The sequence below is a fragment of the Scyliorhinus torazame genome, chromosome 4, assembly GCF_047496885.1.
Source record: "Scyliorhinus torazame isolate Kashiwa2021f chromosome 4, sScyTor2.1, whole genome shotgun sequence".
NCBI classification, from domain to species: domain Eukaryota; kingdom Metazoa; phylum Chordata; class Chondrichthyes; order Carcharhiniformes; family Scyliorhinidae; genus Scyliorhinus; species Scyliorhinus torazame.
The window spans coordinates 109,532,232-109,557,170 of NC_092710.1; the positions used below are offsets into that span (position 1 = coordinate 109,532,232).

The following is a 24,939-nucleotide window of genomic DNA, read 5'->3' on the forward strand; positions in this document are numbered from 1 at the left end:
TCACGGGGAGGACGGTTGGTGGGTAGGGCGGCCGGGCGGATGGAGGGAGACCTGTTGTTTGCGCTGCAGCTGCAGGCGGCCTGGCAGGAGGACGATGGGGCCACCGGCTCCAGTCCGGCCCAACCGCCGCCGGCCTCGGTGGTGGACCAAGAGTGGGAGCTGATTGACCCCAACCCCGACCTTCACGCACTCTTCCTGCAATTTAACGACTTGTATTTCTGGGGCCGCTTGGCCGGAGTCGAGGTCCGCTGGAGTCCGCGGATGACGCTGTGAGTAACGGGGGCGCCAGGGCCGCAGGTCACAACTTTGGGGGTGGAGAGCGAGTATCTGGGATATGTTATCACAGGCCGACGGAGCCTTTATTGGACCATCGGATCCATAAGGTTGCACCACAGACAATGCTGCATTCCCGGGCCTCAACCGGGACCTGGGATTCATGTCACGTTACATTCATCCCCCACCATCTGGCCTGCGAAATCCTGCCAACTGTCCTGGCTTGGTACAATTCACACCTCTTTACCCCATCTCTGGATCTGTAAAGATTTAATCACCTGCTAATGCTCACATTCCTAGCATTGTTTGGCATCTTTGAATTTGTCTATATATGTGTTTCTGGAACAGACCTCTTCATTCACCTGAGGAAGGAGCAGTGCTCCGAAAGCTAGTGACATCGAAACAAACCTGTTGGACTTTAACTGGTGTTGTAAGACTTCTTACTGTGCTTCCCTCAGTACCTCATTGTTCCAATCTGCAATATCTTGCAACACGAGGTGGGGCCTTGAGTGAGCCAAGCTGTGTCACGATACCTTCTAGCTACATCTGTGGAATAAAACTAGTTTTGGTTGAAGTTGGAAAAGTTGCGTTTACTGCAAACTTTCACAGTTGGCTGGCTTGACGGTGTAATTTTCACAGGGCAGATTTAAATCTGTTTTGCATTGTCTGTCTCCTCTGCTGAATTAACTTGATTCCTGGCTTGGGTCACTGTCAGTGTGGAGTCTGCACGTTCTCCCCGTGTCTGCGTGGGTTTCCTCCGGGTGCTCCGGTTTCCTCCCACAGTCCAAAGATGTGCAGGTTGGGTGGATTGGCCATGCTAAACTGCCCTTGATGTCCAAAAAGGTTAGGTGGGGTTACTGGGATAGGCTGGAGGTCTGGGCTTAAATGGGGTGCTCTTTCCAAGGGCCGGTGCAGACCCAATTGGCCTCCTTCTGTACTGGAAATTCTATGAGACTAGGGGATTTTCACAATAACTTCATTGCAGTGTTAATGTAATCCTCCTTGTGACAATAAAGATTATTATTATTAATTGGTGCTGGCCCATTGTGGATTTTTTTCAGTTGTGCGGGGGTGTGCTCCTATGAGGGGAAAGGAGGGCTGTGCTCCATACGCATCAGTGAACCTCTGTTGAAACTGCGACCCAGGCGAGACTTGGTTGAGGTATGTGTTGCGCAGCATCAGTACCATATTTTCTAATGCTTCTATGGGAGACTGGCTGGTACAGGGATATATTTGTGCTTCCTCCTCATCAACCTCACTTCAAATCCAGCATAGTCTGGACTCTCTGTTCAGATATTAAATATGTTTGTGATTGTGGGCCTGCTGAATAAGGAACACAAGTAGGATATTCGGTCTCTTGAGCTTTTTCCACCTTTCAGTTTGCTGGTGGCTGCCTGAAAATTTAATATTTTTAGTCCTAGTACCTTTCTGGTGATTCTGTGCATTGCAGTCTCTAGTGCGAGATGCTTGTAAAGTGCAGGATATCAGACCTATACAAGCAACAAAATGTCCTCTTCTGAGGCTGGTGTAAACGGTGGAGGGTGGCAAGTGCATGAAACTTCATAACATCTTATGAATATAGGATTGTATTTTATATATGTGATGAATGTATTCACCTAATGCATGCATGATACTGTAACCTATGACCTGGAAGTGGTGATACGAGCTGCTTCCAGGTACTGTACTGTAACCCCGGTGGGCTCCTTCCTCACTGGGGCCATATAGAGACCGGCCGCCTGTGGGGGGCATTCATCTGTACAGCCGACTCTGGCTAGGCAAGTTCATGACTAATAAAGCCTAATGTTCACTCGCTCTCTCTGCCTCTCGGTGAATTGAAGGTATATCAATATTATCTGTTTCAGTAATTTTTTTTGAGAAAACATTTTATTAAGTCATTTATGATTTTATGATAACAAAAAAATACAAATCCGTGCATCCCCCCCCCCCCCCAACCAACAACCATACCCAGCCAACATGGCTTATACACACAATTTCCCAGTCCCTCCATCTCCTCTTGCTGATCCCACCAAAACTAAACTAACTTCCCCTACCCCCCTAATTTCCCCCCCCCCCTTATTGTATCTGCTAACAGTTTAGTTTTCCCCGAAGAAGTCGCTAAATGGCTGTCACCTCCGGAAAAACCCTAACATTGATCCTCTCAGGGAAAATTTAATTTTCTGAAGCCTGAGAAACCCAGCCATGTCGCTAACCCATACCCCTGATTCCGGGGGTTCCGAGTCCCTCCAGGATAATGGGATCCATCCGCAGGCTACCAAGGAGGCAAAGGCCCAAACGTCAGCCTCTCTCGCTGGACTCCGGGGTCTTCTGACACTCCAAAGATCACCACCTCCGGGCTCGGCGCCACCCTCGTTTTTAGCACCGTGGACATGACATCGGCACATCCCTTCCAGAATCCCCTTAGCTTCAGTCATGCCCAACACATATGGGCATGATTTGCGGGCCCTCCCGCACACTTCACACACCTGTCCTCCACCCCAAAAAACCTGCTCATCCGGCCACTGTCATGTGTGCCTGGTGAACCACCCTGAATTGTATCAGGCTAAGCCTGGCACATGATGAGGATGTGTTGACTCTGCTCAGAGAATCCTCCCACAGGATCCTCTAGCTCCTTATCCAGCTCATCTTCCCACTTGTGCTTTACCTCTGCTATCTGGGTTCCCTCCCACTCCATGAACTCTTTATAAATTTCCAAGACCTTTGCTTCCCCAACTCTCGTTTTTGAAACTACTTATCCTGTATCCCCTGTGGCGGTAGAAGTGGAAAGGTTGAAACCTGCCTCTGTAAAAAATCCCTTACCTGCAGATAACAGAACCCATTCTCTCCCGGCAGTTCAAAATCCTCCTCCAAGCAAGGAAAGCTCCCATTGATAAACAGATCCCCCAGCCCCTCAATCCCTGCTTTGTTGCAGTAATGTTAAGAACCTAGGTTAAGGTATCCAGATTCTGTCTGCGAAAGTTGAAATTAAGAGATCGTAAAATGTGAGAAAATTATTAATTTTAATCATTATCTTGATGCCTAATGCAATATGACTGCTGGAGATTCCCTGGAGTGTAAATAATTTATGGGGGAGTGGTGTTCATCCTTATCTAAGCATGGAACATAGTGAGATAGATGATATTAATGGGAGGGGCCAGGTGTGCAGCAGGCGGTTTTGGCTGTAGGATGTTTTAGTTTGGCAAAGACGAGCATTTGCAGGTCATGTCTGAAATGGTGCCTCTACTTTTCTGAAAGCAAATCTCTACACAATTGTACAGCAAGTATTTGCTAACTTTATTTATAAGTGGCTTTTGATCTGTAATGGACTTAATTGGAAATAGAGGTATAAGGTAGTAAGTGTTTCCCTTTTGTTTGGAACTGTTTAACTTGATTGTAGAGCTATTTTTCTGTGACAATGTGGTCAATACTGTCCCAATAAAGTTTTTTTTAAATATAAAAGATATCTGTTTATCAGTGGAATCACTCCTGGGGCGAAGTATCCTTTCCTCGCAGTTTAACAAATTGAAAAATAGTTGCAGTCCAGTCTGGTGTCTGGCCCAGTACCCAGTGCACTCAGATTTGAAGTCTATATAAGCATGGATAATTCTCAAATCCAATTCCAGACTTTAAAAAAAAAAAATTTGGACTACCAATTCATTTTTTCCAATTAAGGGGCAATTTAGCGTGGCCAATCCACCTACCCTGCGCATCTTTGGGTTGTGGCAGCGAAACCCATGCAGACACAGGGAGAATGTGCAAACTCCACACGGACAATGACCCAGAGCCGGGATCGAACCTGGGACCTCGGCGCCGTGAGGCAGCCATGCTAACCACTGTGCCACATTGCTGCCCCCAATTCCAGACTTGCGGAAATGGGATGCATCTGAGCCATGTTCATGCGTCCCTGGGCGTTCCTCCAGAACGATAGACAGATGTGGTTTATCTTTATCCAATTTGTTATTTTTATTATTGGGTTGCCAATATTGAGAAAGTACTGGGGTAGATTAGTGTTCAGACTTCCATATGGGGGCAAATAGAGGTGAGTTTGTGCAGGGGCTCTAGTTTGGATGCTTTAGTAACTGCTGTGCTTTCGTTTTCTCCTGCCAGCTTTTTGAATCCAGTAGTGGTGTCCACCCTGAGAATCTGGAAGCAGTTCAGACATCATTTTAAATTTAGCTCCATGTCGTTGTTGGCCCCTATCTGCAGTAATCATCCCTTTATGCCAGTTGGCTTTAGGTCATGGGAGGGGAACGGTTTGGAGTCCTATCTATGGAATGTTTGCCAACTTTTGAGGAGCTGTCGAAAAACTTTAACTCCCGGGACAAATTTGCTTAGATATTTCCAGATTTGCGATTAAAACATTTTTTTTTAATTTATAAAAAAAAAAAATTGAATTTTTTTTTTTGTGGAAAGCTTTTCTCTTGTCATCACCGTCCTCCCTGATGGGGAGGATTTTATCTTTGACCTGGTCTGGTGGGGGAAGTATTTTGGGTATTTATGGCCAGATCCTATTAGCAGAGTCTGCTATGTTGAATGAGGTAAAGTTGAAAAGGGAGGATGAATTGGGTCCTATTCTGGATGAGGAGGTGTGGCGTGAGGCTCTTTGCAGGGTCAACTCCATGTCTTCATTTTTAATAAAAATAGATTTTAATTCTCCTTTTTCACATTTTTTCCAAATTTACACCCACCAACAATAAGCAGTAACGAATACAATGTCAATTCCCATAACAACAACAGCAATCCCATTCTCCCACCAAACCCCCAAAGAGCACCCGCATGTTAACATAAACAAATAACGCAAAGGAATCAGGAATCACCCATAGTCAGCATTAACACATAGTCGTCCCCCCCCCCCCCCCTAATGTTCGATGTTCTCTAATTCTTGAAAGTGCATAATGAATTGTAGAATCCCTCTATCCTTCCCCTCTTCTCAAGACTTAACCTTAAAACTTAGCCTTCTCAAGAGTTAAGAATTCCGACAGGTCCCCCCGCCACGCCAGGGCACAGGGTAGAGAGGTTACTCTTCATCCCAGCAGGACCTGCCTTTGGGCGATCAACAAGGCGAAGGCTACAACATCTGCCTTAGCACCTGTTTCCAACCTCGGCTGGCCCGACATCCCCAATATGGCCTCCCGAGGGCCTGGGTCCAGTTCCATGTGCATCACTTTAGAGATTACCCTAAAAACCTCCTTCCAGCTTTGGACAGGACCAAAACATATGAACGTGATTCACGGAGCCCTCCCCCGCAACATTCACACACACCTTCTACTCCCTCAAAGAGCCGGCTCATCCTCGCCCTTGTGAGGTGTGCTCTATATGCCACCTTCAGCTGCATTGGCCCCAACCTTGTGTACAAGGTGGAGGCGTTCACTCTCTGAGCACATCACACCAGAACCTTTCCTCCATACCCTCTCACAACTCTTGCTCCCACTTTGCTTTGATCCCTTCCAGTGGTGCCTCCTCCTCCTCCAAAATAGCCCCGTAAACTGCTGACACTACCCCCTTCTCCAGTTCCCCCTGTCGTCAGCACCTCCTCCAATGTGGAAACCAGCTCTACTGGGAAACTCTGTATCTCCTTCCTGGCAAAGTCTCTAACCTGCATGTATCTAAACATTTCCCCCTGCTCCAGCCCATACTTCGCCCCCAGCTCTTTCAGTCCTGCAAACCGACCCCAAGAAATAAATCTTTGTGTCTTAATCCTCATTTCCGAATTTTTTTTCCCCCACTACCCTGGCTCAAATCTGTGGTTTCCCCGAATCGGCATTTCCTTGACCCTGCCCCCAACCCGAAGTGTTGCCGAAACTGCCTCCACATTCTCCATGAAGCTATTATAATGGATTCCCTTATTATTTCACCGGGGCCATCGGGAGTGGCGCTGTTGCTAGCGCTTTCAATCCCGACCCCCTACACCAACTCCTCCATTCTGACCCCCACTGGGAATCAACCCCTCTGACCCAGATCCGCACCTTCTCCACATTCGCCGCCCAGTAATAATACATCAGCTTCGGAATATCCAAACCCCCTGCCTGCCTTCCCCTCTGTAGCAGCACCTTTCTAACTGGTCACCTTCCCTCTCCATATGAACGAGGTAATCATTCCTTCAGTCTTTCCAAAAATTGCCTTTGGCAGGAAAATCGGCAGGCATTGGAAAAATAAAATAAACAGTAATCGCGGCAACACGTTCATTTTAACCGCCCGAGGGAGACCATCTCACCTTTCCAGATCAGTTTTCACCTTCTCCACCAAACTAGAAATGTTGTACCTATGGAGCCCCCCCAATCCCGAGCAACCTGCACCCCCAGGTATCTAAAGTGAGACCCTGCCCAACAGAATGGCAGCTCCCACCCCACCCCGGGCCGAGACACCACAAAATACTAACTCTACATCTTCATGTGCTTGGCTTAGTTTGATCCAGTTCAAGGTGGTGCACGAGGCTCATCTGATTAAGGTGAGGATGTGTGTGTTTTTTCGGGGGTGGATGACAGGTGAGCGGTGTCCTCGGGGCCGGCTGGCCATACTCGTATGTTCTGGTCGTGTCCCAAGTCATTAAGCTTTTGGATGATCTCCTTCAACACCGTGTCAGAGATTCTTAATGTCGAGTTGGAGCCTTGTCCGCTGGTGGACAAGGGTGTCAGATTCGCCGGTGCTGCAGCCGAGGGTGAAGACCGATGTCCTCGTCTTTGCCTTGTTAATAGCCTCGAGGCAAAATCTTGGGTGGAGATTTTTGAGGGTCCGAAGTCCATCAAACTCTTTTCCCAGAGAGCAGTGGAGACAAGGTAATTGCATATTTTTAATGCTGAGTTATATAGATTCTTGCTTGACAAGGAAGTCGGTGAGTACTGGGATAGGAAGGAAAATGGAATTGGACAATAAGATTAGTCATGTAATATTTGTAGCTACTCGACTATTTAAAAATCTCAAAGTCAACATCGACTGATGACAATTAGTGTACAACAACATTGGTTTCTTTTGAGCCATATATGTGTCCAAATAACCATCTTTAATCTCCACGTTCAAGTTTCCTTAGGACTTCCTATTTCATTTTTAAAAATGTTTGTGCTTTGTGAAAATTTCTGGAAGGCTAACCTAATTAAAACAGTGTGATCTCAACCTTTTTGTTTTGCCAATAGACACTGTTACATGAAATGATCCATGCCTTGCTGTTTGTCACAAATAATGACAAAGACCATGAGTCTCATGGCCCTGAGTTCTGCAAACACATGAGGAGGGTCAACAGTATCAGTGGAGCTAAGGTGACTGTAAGTACCCAAAGGGAGTATTCTAGTCCATCTTTATCTTTTTAGCGTCAGTTGTGAATGTTGTGACTTGATGTATGAGGAATGGTTGAGGATTCTGGGTCTGTACTCGTTGAAGTTTAGAAGGATGAGGGGGATCTTAATGAAACTTAGAGGATACTGCGAGGCCTGGATAGAGTGGACGTGGAGAGGATGCTTCCACTTGTAGGAGAAACTAGAACCAGAGGACACCATCTCAGACTAAAGGAACGATCCTTTAAAACAGAGATGAGCAGGAGTTTCTTCAGCCAGAGGGTGGTGAATCTGTGGAATCTTTGCCGCAGAAGGCTGTGGAGGCCAAGTCACTGAGTGTCTTTAAGACAGAGATAGCTAGGTTCTTGATTAATAAGAGGATCAGGGGTTATGGGGAGAAGGCAGGAAAATGGGGATGAGAAAATATCAGCCATGATTGAATGGCAGAGCAGACTCGATGGGCCGAGTGGCCTAATTCTGCTCCTATGTCTTATGGTCTCATGTTTAAATGCCGTTGCCCTCTATCCATAAGCTACTCCAGCTCTACATCTCTCTGAATTCTCTTCGCTCTTTCAATTCTGGTTCCTTATGCATCTTAGATTTCCACTAATGCTAGGTTAAACCTGCTCACTGTTGCCCAGTTTAGGGTTCTGCCAGGGTCACTAGGTACCTGACTCATTACAGCTTTGGCCCAAACCAAGGAGGGGGTTAAGCTGAACTTCAGGAGAAATGAATGACATCAAAGTAACATTGACGGAGTGTGGCAGCAAGAGGCTCTGGCCGTATTGAAATCAATGGGAATCGGGGAATACTCTCCTATTTGGAGTCATGCCTTGTACAAAAGGAAATGGTTGTGGTTGTTGATCAATCATCTCGGGAGTTCTTCCGGGTAGTGTCCTAGGTGGCGCAACCATCCTCAACTGCTTCATTAAAAAAAATTATATATTTTTGTTAAGGCTTTTACACATATATACATCAAACACAACCACAATCAAAAAGGGAGTAAACCGGGATTTTCAAATAACAAATAAATATCTAACACTCCTATTTTTGAAGTAGTCGATGAATGGTTTCCATCTCCTAACAAACCCCTCCACAGTCCCCCTCAAGGCGAGCTTGATCTTTTCGAACCTGAGGAATTCTGCGAGGTTGCTTAACCAGAGCCTCGGTTTCGGCGGCGCGGGTCCCTCCATTCCAACAAGATCTGTCTCCGGTCTACCAGGGAGGCAAAGGCCAGCACATCGGCCTCTCTCGCCCCCTGGACTCCCGAGCCTTCCGACACTCCAAAGATTGCCACTTCTGGACTCGGGACCACCTTCATCCTCAACACCTCAGACATAATGTCAGTAAACCTCTCCCCAGAATCCCTCCAGCTTCGGACAGGTCCAAAACATGTGGACATGGTTTGCAGGCCCACTCGCGCATCACCCACACCTATCCTCTACCTGCTCACAAACCACCTCATCTGCTAATAATCCCACATCTAACCTCCACTGTGGGCGCTTCCCCCACCTCCCAAAAAAATTCACCTGCAAGTCCACCCAATGCGGCGCATGGTCCACGATTGGCGAGAATTCCGAGCCAACCACCCCCGGCAACAACGTCCTATCCATCACAAAATAGTCGATCCGGGAGTACACCCTATGTACATGGATGAACAATGAAAATTCCTTCGCCCTGGCCTACCAGAACCTCCACTGGTCCACTCCGACCTTGCGTGCCATAAACCCTTTCAATTCCCTCACCACCGCCGATACCCTCCCCGACCTCAGACTCAACTGATCCAATTTTGGCTCCATAACCATATTAAAATCTCTCTCTCTCTCTCTATACACATGATCAATCTCCGCTTTCAGCGGGTCCAGCGTCTTCGCCAGGTCCTCCAGAGCTTCTCTTCTCAGCTGGCATTCAAAAAGTCCACCAGCTGCTCCATTGACCATTGGGCTGGTAAGGCCGATCCGTTGCTCTTTCCCTGTGTTGCAGGAAAAGTTTCTTGCGCTAACAGCTCCTGTCTTTGTCAACCACTTCTGGTCTACGAATCCATTCACCGATGGAGTATAGTCTTCCTCCACCATTCCTGCACCGTTTTCCGTTAAATCACCTGCCAGTTAATCGGGGAAAAGGACCAACAAAACTGCCTTGAGCGGGAGCTGCCAAATGACCCCTCACACCAATGCCGCCACCGGAGGTCGCCCTCAACTGCTTCATCCAATGACCTTTCTTTCATAATGTCAGAGATGGAGATATGTGGCACCATTCGTGACTCCTCATTGAAGCTGTCCATGCAGCTAGACTCGGTCAATATCCAGGCTTGGGCTGATAAGTGGCAAGTAACATTTGTGCCATACAAATGTCAGGTAATGACCATCTCCAAATAGAGAATCTAATCATTTCTCCATGACATTACCATCACTGAATCCACACGATCATCATGCTGGGGGTTACAATTGACCAAAAACTGATTTCCGGTGGCGTTCTAGGGGGAGGATGTGCATGAGGTGGCTCCCGCTAGAGTCTGGCACTTCTTGCATTTTTCTTCCAGTTTCAGGAGTATTTTCATTTGAAACCCACATAATTAATGAGATTCTGGGGGACTTCCGGTGACGGCTATGAGGGAGTGAGTCACACATTCGGTGGCTCTCACTCCGTCTGGCTTTTTGGAACTGGTTTCCCGACTTTTCGGAACTTTGAGCGCTAGAAAAGACTGCCACAAAGTTGCTGATTGAAGTGTGCGGAGCTGTATGGAAACAAAGAAGAGCAGAAAACAGCGTAGGAGGAAAAGGGGCAGAGACAAAGTGGTGTGGGAGCTGACCCGGGATCAAAGATGGCTGACCGGACCGCGGACCAGAAGATCCAAGCAGCGCTGGACAATATGCTGCAGGTCATAAAAGGAAGTTTTGAAGACGTGAAGCGGGATAACTTAGAACCGCTGTAGAAAGCAGTGGAGCAAGAGAACCAAAGGCTAGAGGCCCAGGACAAAAAGGTCCAGGAGCAGGAGCAAGCGGTGGAGGAACAGGCGGACACACAAACAATCACGGCAATAGGGATAGATGGGTTGAAGGAGTGACAGAGAAGGCTGCTTGACAGAACTGAAGACCTGGAAAACCGAGCCCGCAGACGAAATTTGAGAATTATTGGCCTCCCAGAGGGGGCTGAAGGAGCGGACGCCACGACGTTTGTGGCAGACCTGTTGCAGCAGCTGATGGGAGCTAACTCCTTTCCGCGACCACTGGAGCTGCACGGGGCACACGGTGCAGGTGAGGCAGCCGCGACCGGGGGGGTCCCCTCCGACCAGTGGTGGTCAGGTTCCACAGGTTCACAGACAAGGAGCGGGTCCTTCAGTGGGCAAAGAGTACGAAGAGCTGTACATGGAACAACAATGTCCTGCGCATTTACCAAGACCTAAGTCAGGAGGTGGCAAGGCCTTTAAAAGAATTAAAGAGATTTTGTTCAAAAAGCACGAAGTTCGGTCTGCTTTTCCCGGCGCTGCTTTGGGTCACGCACCAGAGCCAGCATTACTACTTTATGGACCCCGATGAGGCGATGGAGTTCGCAAAGAATCCGGGACTGGTGCCGAACTGAGGGCCCACGGACCAGAGTCTGAGTATTATTGTCGGTGGGACTTCGTTTTCTTGGACTGACTTTATATTTTTTTTGTTGCTTCACAGGTACTTTGTAGTTGCTTTTTTCCGTTTTCGCTGCCTATGGGTACAATGGGCGAGGGGGAAGACAGGTGCTCCCTCTCTCTTTTGGGTTGTCTTTTTGCTTTTTCTTTGTTTTTCTCATTTTGGAGCTTCCAACGTAACAGAAATGTGGTCGGGAAGCAATAGGGGTTAACGGTATTGGATGTAGCGGGGGGTGACGTGGGTACTGTGTTGCTGTGTTTTTATTATTAATGTGCAGAAAGGGGTGATAGGTATCACTCATCTGTTTACACAACTGGAACAGCATTACAGCTGGAGCGGTCTCGGGTCTTTGTTTGATTGCCCTTGTTTTTTGTTTGAGCTCCCTTACTGCAGGGAGACTGCTCGAGCAGGACACATCAGGGGGATGGGTGTGGATGGGTGGGGGGGTGAGCTCGGGGAACAAGGGGAGCGAGACAAGTGGGCGCCGGAGGGATGAATCACTAGGCTAGCGGGAAGCTAGTCAAGGGAGTCAGGTGGGGGGATGCATAAGGTCAGTATATGGCAGGGGTCGGGTTACAGAGGGGCGTTGTGGGACGGGGGGGGGGTTATTTTGCTGACATGGGAGGGATCTAAAGTAGGTAACAGTGGAGGTCGGGGATGGGAGCTGCCAGGAGGCGAACTGGGAGGGGTGCGGACGTGGGTGGGGGGCGGGCCCAAGAAGGGGGGTGGTTGATCGGCAAGGGGGGGGGGCAGGTGCCCTTAAAAGATGCTGGGGAAAATCCCAGACTTAGATTCACGCAAGCTGATCATGGGTGGGGACTTCAACACGGTCCTCGACCCTGGACTAGACAGGTCATGCTCCAGAATGGGTAGGCTCCCAGCGATGGCAAGGGAACTGAGGGGGTTCATTGAGCAGATGGGGGGGGGGGGTAAGACCCACGGAGAGCCAGACGGTCGACGGGAAGGGAATATTCGTTCTACTCGCGTGTTCATAAAGTATCCTCGAGAATCAATTTTTTTCATCATGAGCAGGGACTGTGTAGACGGGGTAAAAACTACGGAGTACTTGGTGATCACCATCTCAGATCATGCCCGTACTGGGTTGATCTGCAAGTCTGCAGAGGGAGCTACCAGCGCCCGCAATGGAGGTTGGACGTAGGATTGTTAGCAGAGGCGGGGGTGTGCGAGAGACTGCGGAAGTGCATGCAGGACAACCTGCAGGTTAATGACACCGAGGAAGTCTCAGCAGCGACCCTGTGGGAGGCGCTGAACGCGGTGGTAAGGGGGGAGCTGATTTCAATTCGGGCACAGATGGAACGGACAGAACGGAGATGGACAGACTGGTCAAGGATAAGGAATACGCAGAGGCCTCGAGGGAGGACCTACTTAGAGATAGACGGAGACTGCAGGCCGAGTTGGGAGTGTTGTCCATGAGCAGGGCAGTGGAACAACTCAGGAAGGCAAAGGTTGTGGTCTATGAGCATGGGGAGAAAGCTAGTAGAATGCTTGCGCAGCAACTCAGGAGGAAGGAGGCGGCCAGAGAAATAAGCAGGATAGTGGACGGTATGGAGAACAGTGGGTGACCCGTCAGGACTGAACAGGGTGTTTCGGGAGTTTTACAGCAAGCTCTATACCTCGGAACCCCCTGGGGAGCCGGAGGAGATGAAGCGTTTCTTAGACGGACTGACCTTCCCAAAAGTGGGTAGGGGGATGGTAGACGGACTGGGGGCCCCGATCAGAGCTGAGGAAGTACTGGGGGGGCTTGAAGGCCATGCAGTCGGCTAAATCCCAGGGGCCGGATGGATACCCAGTGGCGTTCTACAAAACGTTCTCGGAGATAGTGGGGCCGGTGCTGACTAGGGTATTTAACGAGGTGAGGGACGCTACCCCCATTGATGTCACAGGCTACCATTTCGCTGATATTAAAACGGGATAAAGACCCGGAAGCGTGTGGATCATATAGACCAATCTCCCTGATCAATGTCGACGCCAAGCTCCTGGCTAAGATCTTGGTGCTTAGAATTGAGGACTGTATCCCGGAGGTAATGGGGGAAGACCAAACAGGGTTTGTGAAAGGCAGACAGCTGGTAGCCAACTTGAGAAGACTACTCAATGTGATCATGATGCCCCCGGAGGGCAGAGAGGTAGAGGCAGTGGTGGCAAAGGATGCCGAGAAGGCGTTTGACCGGGTGGAGTGGGACTCTGTGGGAGGTACTCGGACGGTTTGGGTTCGGGGAGGGCTTTGTTGACTGGGTTTGACTTTTGTACCAGGCCCCAAAAGCTAGCGTGAGGACGAATAGGACATCAGGGTACTTCAGACTACACCGGGGGACCAGACAGGGATGCCCACTCTCCCCGTTGCTGTTTGCACTGGCCATAGAGCCACTGGCGATTGCCCTGAGAGCTGCGAGGGGGTGGAAGGATATGATTAGGGGAGGGGTGGAACACAGGGTATCGCTGTACGCGGACAACCTGCTCCTGTACGTATCGGACCCGCTGGCTGGGATGGACAGTATACTGGGAATATTGAAAGAATTTGGCAGGCTTTCAGGGTACAAACTGAACATGGCTAAGAGTGAGATGTTTGTAGTGCAGGCGAGGGGCCAGGAGAACAGGTTGAAGGGCTGCCATTTAGGATGGTCGGAGAAAGTTTCCGATACTTGGGGATACAGGTGGCACGAGACTGGGGCAGGCTGCATAAGCTAAATTTGACTAGAGTGGTGGAACAAATGAAGAGCGAGCTCAGGAGATGGGATGCACTCCCGCTATCACTTGCGGGGAGAGTGCAGACGGTAAAGATGACAATCCTCCCAAGATTCCTGTTTATTTTTCAGTGCCTCCTGATTTTCATCCCACAGTCCTTCTTCAAAAGGGTCAACAAGATTATTATGGGCTTTGTCTGGGCGGGGAAGTCCCCGCGGGTGAAGAAAGCGATGCTTGAGAGGAACCGTAGCGAGGGGGGGCTGGCGCTGCCGAACCTCAGCAACTACTACTGGGCGGCCAACATAGCCATGATAAGGAGTTGGATGGTGGGTACGGGGTCTATTTGGGGGTGAGTGGAGGCGGCTTTGTGCAGGGGCGCCAATTTGGCAGCCCTGGTCACAGCCCCTCTACTGCTCCCGCCGGCCAGGTACTCCACCAGCCCGGTAGTGGTGGCAGCCCTGCGGATCTGGGGCCAGTGGAGGAGGCATGTAGGGGATGTGGGAGCATCGGTCTAGTCTCCAATATGCGATAACCACCAAATCGCCCCAGGGAGTATGGACGGTGGATTCCGAGCATGGCGGCGAGTGGGGGTGGGAAGGATGGGCGATATGTTCTTGGTTGGGGGGGGGGGGCGCTTCTCGAGCATGAGGGCCTTGGAGGAGAAATTCGGTCTAGTCAGAGGGAATGACTTTCGGTACTTGCAAGCACGTGACTTCATACGTAGACAGGTCCCATCCTTCTCACACCTCCTGCCAAATGGGATCCAGGACAGAGTAATGTCTAGGGGAGAGGTAGGAGAGGGGAAAGTCTCGGATATTTACCGTGGACATATGAAAGGGGAGGAGTCCCAGACACAGGAACTGAAGCTCAAGTGGGAGGAGGAACTCGGCGAGGAGATGGAGGAGGGGGTATGGGCGGAAGCCCTGAGTAGGCTAAATTCAACTGCAACATGTGCTAGGCTCAGCTTGATTCAGTTCAAGGTCGTCCACCGGGCTCACATGACGGTGGCCCGGATGAGTAAATTTTTTGGGGTGGAGGATAAATGCGCTAGGTGTGCGGGAGGGCCAGCGAATTACATCCACATGTTCTGGGCATGCCCAAAACTTAAGAGATACTGGGAGGAATTTGCGGCCGTCATGTCCCAGGTACTGAAAACTAGGGTGGTGATGAGTCCAGTGGTGGCAATTTTTGGAATCTCGGAAGACCCGGGGGTCCAGGAGGAGAGGGAGGATGACGTCTTGGCCTTTGCTTCCCTGGTAGCCCGGCGACGTATACTGCTGGCTTGGAGGGACTCAAAGCCCCCAAAGACCGAAGCATGGCTCTCGGACATGTCGAGCTTTTCAGGGTGGGAAAAAATTAAGTTTGCCTTAAGACGATCTGTTTTAGGGTTCGCCCGAAGGTGGCAACCGTTCATCGACTTCTTCGCGGGGAAATAAATGTCAGCGGCGGGGGGGTAGATTAGAATAGAATAGGAGTGATAAATAGGCGGTACTGTTTGAGATAGGAGTGGTCTTTTGCACATTACTGTACACTAACTGTTTACAATGCCAAAAATACCTCCATAAAATTGTTTATTAAAAAAAAAAATTCATGGGATTCTGCCTATATGATTGAAATGCCCAGAAAAGTCAGGGGAAAGAAGGTGGACAGCAGGAGTTTGTTGACCGAATCGGAGGCCTCTCAGACCTCGTCGGCAGATAAAATGGTGGAGACAACCTTTGCGGCTCCAACCACTCCACTGATGCCCGAGGTGTTTTTGAGTATCTTGGCGAAGAAATTTGATAAACACTGGCAGGTTGTGTTGGAGTACCTCTGGAAATCAATGGAGGAGGCCTTAGCCCCCATCCGAGCGGCTCTGGAGAAAACCAATGAAACTGTGAAAGCCTAAATGGAAGTGGTCCTTTCAAGATGGTGACCAGATTGCCTCACTGGAAGCGAAAATGTCTTTGGTGGCCAAAGTGAATAAATAGTTGAAGGCCAAGATAAATGATCGAGAATCTGCCCAGGAGGCAAAACATTTGAACTTTGAGGCTTCCAGAGGGGATGGAAGGCCCAATACCCACAAAGTACTTTGCAGAGATGTTTGGTAAGATGGTGCGGGAGTGTGGATTCATTTCCCCTCCTGAGTTGGACCAAGCCCACCGTACACTCTGGCAGAGACCTCGTCCTGAGGATCCACCATGTGCGGTAATAGTGAAGTTCCATAACTTCAAAGAGAAAGAACTGTTTCTGAGATGGGTGAAAGAGCATCGAGACGTCAAATGGGAAGGCTACACTAGCGGGTTCTACAAAACGTGGGAGTGGAGCTGGCAAAGATGAGGGCTGCGTTCAACAAAGCCATGGCCGCCCTGTACAAAAAGAGTCCGGTTCCATGTGGTGTACCCGGCTTGGCTTAGTGACTTTTGATGGAAAGGACTATTTATTTAATGTGCCAGGAGATGAGGACTCCTTTGTTAAGAAACACAGGTTGGGTGCGGTGTGATTGTTTGGATGTTGGGGACGGGCATGTTGAATTGTTGCATTGTTTGAGTTTCCTGTTTTTGTTCTTGCATTTTCTTGTTGGGGTTGAATTTTTACAGTTTAGGTTTGGGGTTTGTGGGGTTCTGTTGGTCATTAAAATATATAGGTCCCTGCCGGACCACAATGTTTTATGAGGTTTTAGTATTTTGTTGTTTGTAACCATTTTTCTTAACTCGAGTTGGGAGCCTCCCTGCTAACCTAAGAGTTAGCTAATGGGAGTGGTTTTGAAGGATTGGCTGCAGCTCATTATAGTAGTTTTTTTAGATAATAAGCTTTGAGTTCTTGTTTTGTTTAGGCTTGTTAGCATACCGAGGTACAGTGAAGTGTTCTGCGTACAGTCCAGTCAGATCATTCCATACAGTGACACAGGCAATGGGTGAGCATTCGGAGTGCCGTACTACTCAGTAGAGAAGATGGGTGAAGAGATCAGTTCAGTCCATCAGAGTCATTCAGAAGTTTGGTAACAATGGGGAAGAAGCTGTTTTTGAACCCGTTAGTGCGTGTTCTCAGACTTTTGTTTCTCCTGCCTGATGGAAGAAGTTGGAAGAGTGAATAACCCGGGTGGGAGGGATCTTTGTTACGCTGCCCGCTTTCCCAAGGCAGCGGGAGGTGTAGACCAAGTCACTGGATGGGAGGCGGGTTCGCATGATGGACTGGGCTGTGTTCACGACTCTAGTTTCTTACGGTCTTGGGCTGAGCAGTTACTGTACCAGGCTGTGATGCAGCCAGACAGGATGCTTTCTATTGTGCATCTGTCAAATTGGTAAGAATCAATGTGGACATCCTGAATTTCCTTAGTTTCCTGAGGAGGTGAAGGCGCTGTTGTGCTTTCTTGGTCGTAGCGTTGACATAGGTGGACAAGGACAGATTGTTAATGTGCACACCTAGGAATTTGAAGTTGGCGGACCAAATCCATCTCGGCACCATTGATGGAGATAGGGGTGTGTACGATACTTTGCTTCCTGAAGTCAATGACCAGCTCTTTAGTTTTGCTGACATTGAGGGAGAGATTGTTGTCATTACACCACTCCACTGGGTTCTATCTCCCTCCTGTACTCTGACTCATCGTTGTTTGAGATCCGGCACACTACAACAAACTTGTAGATGGAATTGGAGCACAGCTTTTCCACACAGTCGTGTGTGTATTGGGAGTATAGTAGGGGTTAAGTATGCAGCCTTGCGGGGCCCCTATTGTGGACTATCGGGGAGGAGGTGTTGTTGTTTATCCTTAATGATTGTGGTCTATGGGCCAGGAAATCAAGGGTTCAGTTGCAGAGGGAGGAACCAAGTCGTAGGTTGTGGAGCTTTGAGATGAGCTTGGCTGGGATTGCATTGAAGGCAGAGCTGTAGTCCATGAATAGGAATCTGATGTAGGAGACCTTGTTTTCGAGATGCTCCAGGGATGAGTGTAGGGCCCGGAAGATGGCTTTTGCTGTGGCGGTACGCGAATTGCAATGGGCAGTTGTTTGTGTTTGTCTTTCTTCTATTTGTACGTGAGATAGTATTCGAGGGGTGGGGGTACTTTGCTGACTGTACCTGCAGTATTTTCTTCGTTTAGCCTTGTGATTTGGTTTGGTGACCTTGGGTGGGCCTTGTTGCTAGGCCTTTTATGTATCTTTTGGGTAACCTTGCTTGGTGGAAATGGCTGAATCCGGATTGAGGAGGGATGGGAAATCCCTAATTCATTTGGTCACCTGGAATGTCACCTGAAAGGCTCAGTGAAAAGTCAAGAGTATTTGCTCACCTTAACAGATTAAACTCCGATGTGTTTTTGCAAGAGTCTCATTTGCAGGGCTGCAGTAAGGGTGGGTCGGACAAGTCTTTGAATAGCCAGAGGTGCAGCAATTTAAAAAAAAAAATAAAAAAAATTTAAGAGTACCCAATTATTTTTTTCCCCAATTAAGGGGAAATTTAGCGTGGCCAATCCACCTAACCTGCACATCTTTTGTTTGTGGGGGTGAAACCCACGCAGGCACGGGGAGAATGTGCAAACTCCACATGGACAGTGACCCAGGGCCAGGATTCGAACCCGGGTCCTCAGCGCTGTAGTTCCAGTGCTAACCACTGCGCCACCGTGCTGCCCGAGGATGCAGCAATATTAATTAACAAAATGGTTCAGTTTTCTGCCTCTAAGATCTTGGCTGACCCCTATGGCAGACATGTTATTGTCCGTGGCTCTTTGGGGTGGGGGGCACTCCAGTGGTTCTGGTTAATATTCATGCCCCAGACTGGGGCGATACTAATTTTATTCACCTGCTGGCCTCCTTCCCCGATTTAGATTTGTAGCAGCTTATTTTGGATGGGAACCTAAATTGTGTTGTAAATGCGACTGCCATGGAGGTTAGACACAATATTATTAACGGACAAGAAATTCTGTGAACACGTGTCTACTGTCACTGGGGATTATATAAAATTTGATTAAAGTGAGTCACTTTCTCCTTCCACACTGTGAGAAGCCCTTAAGGTGGTTCTCAGGGGAGATTATCTCCTATAGAGCGCCCATGGTGAAGATGGCGAGGGCAGAGCAGCAGAGGCCAGTGCTCTCCATTCTTGAGGTGAACCACCAGAACTCACCCCTATAGATCGAAGCCTCCGGCTGAGCAATAGGTCAGAACTGACTTTTGGACAGCTTATTCATCCCAGCGGTGGAGGTGGAGAGGAGCAAGGAGTTGGGATCCCCGTTGGGCCCAGAGGAAATGATGAAATGCATTGGGCTGATGAGAAGGTAAGTAGAAGGGTTCTACTGAGGATAGCAGCCATTCATTTCCTTTATTTAAGGAGCTAGTCACCATTAGTTGGGGAGTTTAGTTTAGTTTTATTGGTTAAAGTGCACATGTGGTATTGTTTGTTTCTTCTATTGTGTAATTTTGTTTCATTGTGTTGGATGGTTTTAATATGAAAATTTTTTAATGAACATATTTGAAAAAAACAATTGACCAAATAATGGACTGGACCAACCACATAAATACGAGCCGATCATAGGTTGGCAATTCTGAGGCAAGTAACTGACCACCTGATGCCCAGTCTCCACCATCTGGATGGCACAAGTGTGATGGAATACTCTTCATTTGTTTGACTCCAAAGGTACTCCAAAACATGATGCCATCCAGGACAAAGCAACTTGCTTGATTGAACCCCTATCCACCATCTTCATCACTTATTCCACCACTGACTCACAGGGGCAGCAGTGTGTACAATCGACTAGATGCGTTGCAGAAATTCTTTGACGGCACCTTCCAAACTCTCAACCTCTTGCCACCTAGAAGAACGCATGGGAGCACCCCACCTTCAAGTTCCCCTGCAAGTCAAACACCATCCTGACTTGGAACTATATCGTGGTTCCTTTACTGTCAATTGATTTAAAATCTTGGAACTCCCTTCCTAACAGCACTTTTGTGTGTACCAACACCACGTGAAACTCCCTAACAGCACTTTTATGTGTACCAACACCACGTGGACTGCAGCAGTTCACGGCAGCAATTTACCACCACCTCCAGGGCAATGGGTGATGTGCAACAAATGCTGACCTGAAATAATTTTAATGCAGGTTGTTGTACATTTTTATTAACTTTTGATAGCTGGTGCGCTCTGTTAAATGCTGAGAATAGATGTTGTAACTGCCACTAAGATGAAACTAATTTGTAGTACTTGCTGGTTTAATGATTTGAATTATTAAAAGCCACCCTTGCGCCTTCACACTGGCCACAAGTGTACCCACAAATTAATAGATATGCAGTTTCTTTTTTCAGTGTTACAAAAACGTCTCTCTTTCAGATTTATCATGATTTCCATGATGAGGTGGATGAATACCGGCAGCACTGGTGGCGTTGTGACGGGCCCTGTCAAAGCAGGAGGCCATATTTTGGATATGTTAAGAGGGCGATGAACAGAGCACCATCGGCTCGAGACCCCTGGTGGGATGAGCATCAGCAGACCTGCGGCGGAACCTATACCAAAGTCAAAGAGCCTGAGAACTACAAGGCAAAGAAAGGGAAACATGGGGAAAAGCCTGTGCAGCTATCAAAATCGCCAAAGGATGGAGGTAATTAGTCCCTGGGTGGGTGGCTGTGCCAACAATTTGTATTGTCTTTACAGATGGCAAAAGTTACTTTGTGCCATCTGAGTAATGGTGTCCAGTATAGCATCATCCACTGAAGTTTAAGGGGGAATGATTATTCTATATTGGTTACTGTGAATTAAAAATAGATATTTTGTCTCTGGTTTCTTATTTTCCGAGTGTTAAACAGTGTGCGACTGAGACTACACCTTCATTAACTGTCTACCTTTTCAAAAGGACAGCACACTTGAGAGTTGGTGTTTTGGCTGCAATTCAGAATTGATGCTCCACTGGTTTAACTCTTTTATGCTTGAGATGCTAAGCAGCTGAATTTGCCAAACGTCACATTACTTTTGGTTGGTTTATAAATTGTGAATTCTGTCTGCAATCCCATCAGGACTGGTCACTGGAACTCACTACATCTCTACTGCAACATGACAGAAGGAACGCAGGGGCTAATCTGAGATTAAGATTATGGGATTTGTTTTATGCATCTTTGTCTTTTCAAGGATCTCAAAAAGAAATTGAAGGATTTAGCCTAACTAGTTCAGAGTACCCAATTCATTTTTCCAATTAAGGGGCAATTTAGTGTGGCCAATCTACCTAGCCTGCACATCTTTTGAGTTGTGGGGGCGATACCCACGCAAACATGGGGAGAATGTGCAAACTCCACACGGACAGTGACCCAGAGCCGGGATTGAACCTGGGACCTTGGCGCCGTGAGGCTGCAGGGCTAACCCACTGCACCACCGTGCTGCCCCCGTCTAACTAGTTTGACTCCTATCTCCAGCCTCATTCGGACTGCTCGCTTCACTGTATTATTTAGCCTGTTTTAAAATAAATAAATGTCTGTCTAGTTTGGCCAATTATTGATACCCCCTCCAAATATTATCCAGAAACAACATGGCACTAAATTGAGGCACTAATTTCCACTTGACATGCTGTGTCCCACATATGTATTTAAGGGGGCTGATTCTCCTGTCTGCAAGTTACCTTTCTCCAAGGCTTGGCCCACTCCAGAGAGCAGTTGAGACTGGAGTGATGTTAAGGCCCAGACCAGGTAAGGATGGCAGGTTGGTTTCCTGCTCTAAAGGACTGGTTGTTTATGACAAATCAGCTTTTAAATTACAGAATTTTTTATACTGATGTAAAATTCATGGTGAGATTTGAACTTTCATCTCTGGATCATTAGTCCAATCCCCTGGATTGCTAGTTCAATAATATAACCACTACACTACCACGAGAGAACCTTCATCACATTGACTACAACAACTGCAGGAAGGCTTATCGCCTCGAGGGCAATAAATGCTGACATTGTCAGTGATGTTCACGTCCTGATAATGGGCACAATTCCATCCTGCTTTCCAGTTGAAGGGAAAAAACAGACCATCTTGAAATAGATTTATTATGTAATGGATTACCCAGAACAGAAAAACAGGGCCTTCAGATTGAAACATGAAACAAAATGCTGAGGCTGGCAATAATGATCAATCAGAATAATTGTATCAGCCACCAGGAGAGTGAAACATACACCTCCTCTCTCAGCCCATACCCTGTCAGTAAATTTGTGTTCAAATAACCAGCCATCAATTCTCCCACCTGTATCTGCTTAAACTCAATTGATAAAATTACGATTCCCTTTTTCTGAGCACCATTCTCTTTTCTTATCGCCTGATGTTACTAATACTTTCACTGATTAGAAGCACTCAGGTACTATTAGGGCGATGCAGTAATGCCCTGATTGTGTAAACTCCGCTTGACTTTCCAAAAACACTGCTGTTCATGCTCAATGTCCAATTTCACTTGCTCCTTTTTTGTGGAAAGCTTATTCAACAAACTGACAATTTGAAGACCCTGATTTTGTCATTCCTGAAATTACTGTTAGCGATTTTTTTAGAGTAGCCAATTATTTTTCTTTTCCAATAAAGAGGCAATTTAGTGTGTCCGATGCACCTACCCTGCATATCTTTGGGTTGTGGGGGTGAAACCCACGCAGATATGGGGAGAATGTGCAAACTCCACACGGACAGTGACCAGGACTGGGATTCGAACCCGTGTCCTCAGTGCCGCAGTCCCAATGCTAACCACAACGCCACATGCCGCCCGTGATTCTTTATACATGCTCACGTAACTGTACAATGCCCTCCATCAGTTTTACTCAACCTCTATTGTTACGATCAATATGATGCACACTATGTAGTATAATTTACACAGTATTGAAACTAATGGTCCAGATCGGTCAGTGATTTCAGTTCATTTACTTTGAAGTTTGGCGTAGTGTGTAATCAGCTGAAGCCAGTAAGCATTTAACTTTGTCCTGTTTTGTTCAGTTAAATCTCCAGGTGTGGACATTCGTTCTGTCATCCCGTTCAATGGAAACGGACATGTCCTCGGAGGCAGGAACATGGACTCACCCTCTCAACGTACGCCCTTCGGCAAGATTCCTGAGAGCAGCAGGTTGCTCAGCCCACCCTCCCAGTTTGTTTCCCTGGGTCACGAATCCGGGTCTCGGGCTGTTGAATCCAACCAGCAGAGAACTTCCCCGCAGGCTGCTGCAAATTCATCTGATCCTGTCTGGCTGGATGCAGGATCGCCCTCTGTCCTCACGGAGTGGTTGCTGAAAAAACCCAGCAACGGTACAGGCTCAAAAACTCCTAAAAGATCCGTCAGCAATAACAAGGCTTTTATCAGTGTCAATGGATCACCTGTTAAGATTGGCAGGACAAAACCAATGAACTCTGTGAAGGGGACAGTGCCTAAAAGTAGCCAAAAAAGACCTGCCTCTGAACTACACAGGACTCCTCGGCAATCAGGCCAGTCTGCCACTGGCCCAAACACCAGAAAAAAGGTTTGTGCTGAGCCGTCCTTCCCTGGAGAGTCCATCGTTCGTGCATTTGATAGATCACCAGCACACAGACTGGGCAGCCAATCTGTTACAGCAGGCACGTCTGGGAAGGCAGACACGCCTAATTGGCATAGCTGGAATAGCATGAGCGTAACAGCATCACAGATGGGCAGCCCCGCTGGCAATACCAACACCAACAATGCACCTGTTAACTGCCCTATCTGTCAATCTGCTGTCTTGCCGTCTGAAATTAACCAACACCTAGATTCCTGTCTCCAGTGATGGGGGAAGAGAACGTGGACCATGAGTTTTATCTTAATGTTGTCAGTCAGTCAAAATCTCCAGGAAAGATTTATAAAGGTAGTTTTATTTATTTAGTGTCATTTTCTGAAAGATGTTGCCAATTTAATTTGAATAATGTAAACAATGCTTTTACACTTTACTGCAGAATAATGTTTATTTTTATGTTGGGATTTGCAACCATTTTAGCGTCGTAAAATAATTTTGAATTATGCACTAATAAAGTTGATTGTCCTAATTCCAGGTTGATGTATTCGGAATGTATTGGGTGGGAAATATCTCTTTGATTCATCAAGTTCAGGAGATAACTCCGGTTCTGTTTAGCATTCCATTATCATCATCATTACCTAATTTTGGTTAGAGGCGCTAGCCAGAAACAGGTCCAGCTCTTGCTAGAAGGAACTTGAATTCCTGAGACAGTATCCTGTTTCTGAAAGTCCATCGTACTTTTGTGTTTGTTTGTATGTGTATGTGGGTTGGGGGAAAATTTGGTCTTGAGAGTGAGACATTTTGACCCCTAGTCCTCCCCAATTCATTTAATTGGAATAAACTAACTGGTAACCATTTATTATTCCTTCCTGTTATAGTTGAGCAATCATCCCAAAGTCTATGCTTTTGAGTTCAGATTCTCATCGTGGTAACTCAGGTGCTTTAAATGGCCTATTGCTGCTCCTCCTGCACCCTTCATACAGACTCAATATAACACGTGAGACCAAAACTGGACAGTGTTCCAACCAAGGTCTTGTACAAAGAGAAAATAGGATGCCTTAATCAACGGTCAATTGAATGTACTCAACACTTTGCTCTGTTAGTTCCGTGGTATTGCTCTGTATATATTTATATATTGGTATAATCATTGGAGATTTGTACATTGGAATGCGTATATCTTTTAATGTCTTTCTCTGAAGGGTGAATATGTTGAGGCTATTTGCATAACACCACTTTTCCACATAAAATGTAATTTTCCAGTCACAAGCCCAATTCCCCAGAACATCAAGATCTGCTGCAGCTGTTGAACTTCGCTTAACATCCAGACAGATCTTGGTGTCATCTGCAAAATGTCATCCTGCTTCCAATGCTGCCTTCTAGATCATAAAAAAATAACAGCAGTGTTGCCAACATGCATCCCACCAAGATACCACTTCTAGTTGGTCTTCAAACAAATCTGTGGCCTTCCAGCCAGTTCTCAATGCCGCTCAGTCCCTGATCCCTAATACCAAAGGTTTTGACCTTCTTGAGAAGCCTCTTGTGCGGTGCTTTGTCATTGTCTTTAGACTTGCAGAAAGACCAAATCTAGTTGGCTTCAGTCATCACCATCTTGGATTCAGTCTCTTCAAGAAGAGAATTGAG

At 47.5% G+C, this 24,939-nt stretch overlaps 1 protein-coding gene across 2 annotated transcripts; it reads left to right on the forward strand.

Moving 5' to 3' along the window:
• On the forward strand, positions 1-23,827 carry sprtn (SprT-like N-terminal domain). 2 transcript variants are annotated; one of them, XM_072498466.1, is made up of 5 exons: positions 1-269; positions 1,335-1,434; positions 7,401-7,529; positions 20,162-20,429; positions 22,775-23,827. In XM_072498466.1, exons 1-5 carry the CDS (start codon positions 40-42, stop codon positions 23,569-23,571), a joined length of 1,524 nt encoding a protein of 507 aa, XP_072354567.1. In that variant the 5' UTR covers positions 1-39; the 3' UTR covers positions 23,572-23,827. The 2 variants fall into 2 exon arrangements, with proteins under 2 accessions (XP_072354567.1, XP_072354568.1); XM_072498467.1 differs by lacking the exon at positions 7,401-7,529.
• Positions 23,828-24,939: the final 1,112 nt, after the last annotated feature.

What these genes read in the sequence shown, in the direction of transcription:
- sprtn (XM_072498466.1), top strand. Translation starts at nt 40, where the DNA reads ATGGAGGGAGACCTGTTGTTTGCGCTGCAGCTGCAGGCGGCCTGGCAG. An exon ending in TGGAGTCCGCGGATGACGCT is followed by an intron (nt 270 to 1,334) that starts GTGAGTAACGGG and finishes GATTTTTTTCAG; the next exon opens with TTGTGCGGGGGTGTGCTCCT. An exon ending in AAAATCGCCAAAGGATGGAG is followed by an intron (nt 20,430 to 22,774) that starts GTAATTAGTCCC and finishes TGTTTTGTTCAG; the next exon opens with TTAAATCTCCAGGTGTGGAC.